The sequence below is a fragment of the Fulmarus glacialis genome, unplaced genomic scaffold, assembly GCF_000690835.1.
Source record: "Fulmarus glacialis isolate BGI_N327 unplaced genomic scaffold, ASM69083v1 scaffold4127, whole genome shotgun sequence".
Lineage (NCBI taxonomy): Eukaryota > Metazoa > Chordata > Aves > Procellariiformes > Procellariidae > Fulmarus > Fulmarus glacialis.
The window spans coordinates 15197-18363 of record NW_009224924.1 but is presented as its reverse complement, the minus strand read 5'-3'; the positions used below and the strand labels follow the sequence as shown (position 1 = coordinate 18363).

Here is a 3167-nt window from a genome sequence, read left to right as displayed (position 1 = left end):
GAGGAGCCTGCCGCCTCCCGTCACCGTGGGGTGAGTACCGCGGGGCGTGGACGGCCCGGGGGCCTGGCAGGCAGCGCTGAGGGCTTTGACCTCCGGCTGAGGCCTGGTGGCGCCTCTGGTGTGCCCAGCGGCCCGGCCGGCTGCCGTCCCCTCCTAGAGACAGGCTGCCTGGGAGCGCCTCAGAAACCTACCGGTCGTTGTTTTTAAATAACGTTATTCCGGGATTTTGTCTTTATCCTTCTAATTAATGTGGGCTTATAAAATAGGTACGGTAAGAAGGAACCTCTGGAGGTTATCTAATCCCACCCACTTCCTCAAAGGAGGCGTGTCTAATGAATGCCTCCCTGTTTAATTGGAAATGTGTTTGGGTCTCATCTAAGGGTGGGTTTTTTTAAGAAGCTTAATGGAAACTTTCTCGTTATTTATAGTGTATTGCACACCACAAGACCACTGCATACAACTCAGCAGTGTTTGGCTCCTTTGCCACCTCTGCCTGAGAAAGGAGGAGAAGTACGTTATGGTTTGATCCCTGAGGAGTTTTTCCAGTTTCTCTATCCTAAAACAGGAGTTACAGGTTAATGTATACTTTTTTCCTTTTAAAATGTGTGTTTAGTTACGCTTATTTAGTTCTGTCCACCACTTCTGGCTGCTGAAAAGGTAAAATGTTAGGGAAAATTATTTTTTGCATGTGCAGAAGGAGGTTGTGAAGAATGAGCCAGTGCAGCACTTCCTGTCTCTAAAGCTAGGCACCTGTGCTTTAAGTAAAGGCTACAAGAATGTCGTGAGCTTGATCTTGCAGGGAGATTCATTTGCCTGCTAACCCTCAAAACCTTTAAACAGAGATTTTTGCCTGTTTCTGAGTGAGCAGAAGCAGCAGGTCCCATGCAAGGTGCAAGTTGCTTCCGCTTCTGGTGAGCGCCCTCAGGGCGCCCTTCCCCTTGGTGGTGTTGGGTTTCTACTTTTTGTAATGGTAAACGAGAGCACTTCCTGATCTTTTTGTAAGCCTTAAACTAGCTGCCTCTTAGGTGTTTGACTTTAGTGAGCCTCTTTATGCTTTGTACAAATAACGCTGCTTTATTTTTTTCTTTAGGGCCTTACATGTTGGGAACTGGACTCCTGCTTTACTTTCTTTCTAAGGAAATCTATGTAATTAACCACGAGACAGTTGCAGCTGCCTGCATATTATCAGTCATCATATATGGCATAAAAAAGTTTGGGTCTGATGTAGCAGCTTTTGCTGACAAACTTAATGAGGTAACAAAAGAAACCACAATCTAACTTAGTAGTAGTTTATAACTATTCTAAGTTACCTGCTTAAATATTTAAAAGAATACTGTGTCCAGGCTGTCGTAAAAATCTTGAGTCTAATATCTTCAGAATGTTGCTTAAAAAAGGTATGGTTTAGATCTTATGTTGGTATTGTTACATAAGTCTTTAAAAATAAACCACCTCGTACCAGCACGATTGATTGTGAACTCTAATTCTTCTGTCTTGCCATCCTTTAACCTCAACCCTGGCACAATCCAGTTTATGCAGACATTTCTCAAATCTTAATGCAGTATTTCAGAAGTGAATTACAGATCACTTTTTTCCTTGCATTTTACTTTCATTCTGAAGCATATTTTTTGTTTCTTCTTCCAGGAGAAAGTTGCTAAAGCTTTATCTGTGAAAAATGAGTGTATTAAAGATCTTGAGACTGCCATTGAACAGGAGAAGAAGGAGCAGTGGCGGGTTGAAGGCCGCAGTTACCTCTTTGACGCTAAGCGGGTACGCAGTTCCAGCTCTACTGTTCACTTCCACTGCAGCCTCCGCTATGTAATCTGGTTGCCTCTTAAATTGCTAGCGAGTAGCAAACCATTTACCCTGTGTTTTGCAGACAGGGCCAGTTCCACCCACCTGATCCAGTGACTTTTGCTATAGAACGTGTTCTTCTGCTATTTTGTATTCTTGCCAAACGTTAACCCTTTGATTTCATCTTCTGTGTCTAGAATAATATTGCTATGTTGCTGGAAACTAATTATAGAGAAAGATTGCTGACAGTATACAATGAAGTAAAGAAAAGGCTGGACTATCAAGTGGCTCTGCAGAATTTAAAGCGTCAGAAAGAACAAGATCACATGATTCAGTGGGTGGAGAAAAATGTTGTTCAGAGCATCACACCTCAACAGGTACTTGCTTTTTTTTAATCTGCTTTACATTTTAGTCTGTAAAAATACTTGCTGTCCAGTGATTCTGGCTTAAGCCAGAAGATGATAGGTTGTCTTTGGGTGACTTCCAAACGTGGCTGCAACACGTTCCTACTGCTGAGTAAGAGCTAACAACCCAGTTACTAGGTGTTGCTGGTGGTTTAAGCTAGAGTCACCTGTGGTGGTTGTTGTTGCAGCGTAGCGTTAAGCTTGTGATAAGATGCATAGCTAACAGGTCGGGGAACTCACTTGTAAAAGTCTCTCTGTAAGACCATGGCAGCTTAAGATCTGCAGATGAGATCTAGATGTCCGTCCTTTTAAGGAATGAAGCTGAGAACAAAAAAAGAAAATATGTTCCTAGCACTGCATGCAGATGCTTTAAGGCAGGTCATTGTTTGGATTTGAATCTCTGACTTCATGACTTATAATTATATCCCTTTTAATCTGTAACTCATTTTATGGGTCTAAAAAGGAGTATCTAGAATGTGTTAGAACGCATATTTTGCTTGTTTAAATGTCTTTCATAAAGTCTTTTTTCTGAAAGCTGTTTTCCTTTCATTTGCAGCAGAAGGAGAGTATTGCAAAGTGCATTTTGGATCTGAAGGCATTATCGAAGAGTGCACAGGCAGCAGTGTAACTACATCTGATTCCACTGACAAGTCTCATTACTTACTGTTGGAAACTGTATGATTCTAAAGTATCATTAAACAAACAAACAAACCACTCTGCTGTCTTTCACTAGCAGTAGCAACAGTAATTTCCTTTTTGTGTCTGAAGTAGCTAGATCAGTCACACAAACCACCACAATTAGTTTATAGTGGGGGATTATTTGCGACCACAGTATGTGTGATTCTGTTCGGTTCCTTGTTTGGTCATGAACACTTACAGAGATAAGATACAGAACTTCACAGTGAAAAATTACGGTGCTAGTACGGATCAGTTCTTGTTTTAGAATTCTGTGTGATAATGACCTATAGATAT

General features: G+C 41.6%; 1 protein-coding gene across 1 annotated transcript; it reads left to right on the top strand.

The window, feature by feature from the left end:
• Positions 1–4: 4 nt before the first annotated feature.
• Positions 5–2907, top strand: ATP5F1 (ATP synthase, H+ transporting, mitochondrial Fo complex, subunit B1; the record flags this gene model as incomplete). Its single annotated transcript, XM_009582298.1, has 6 exons — positions 5–30; positions 429–574; positions 1091–1254; positions 1642–1767; positions 1989–2168; positions 2752–2907. Coding segments are annotated over 6 exons (714 nt in total), but the record flags the coding sequence as incomplete, so codon positions are not given.
• Positions 2908–3167: the final 260 nt, after the last annotated feature.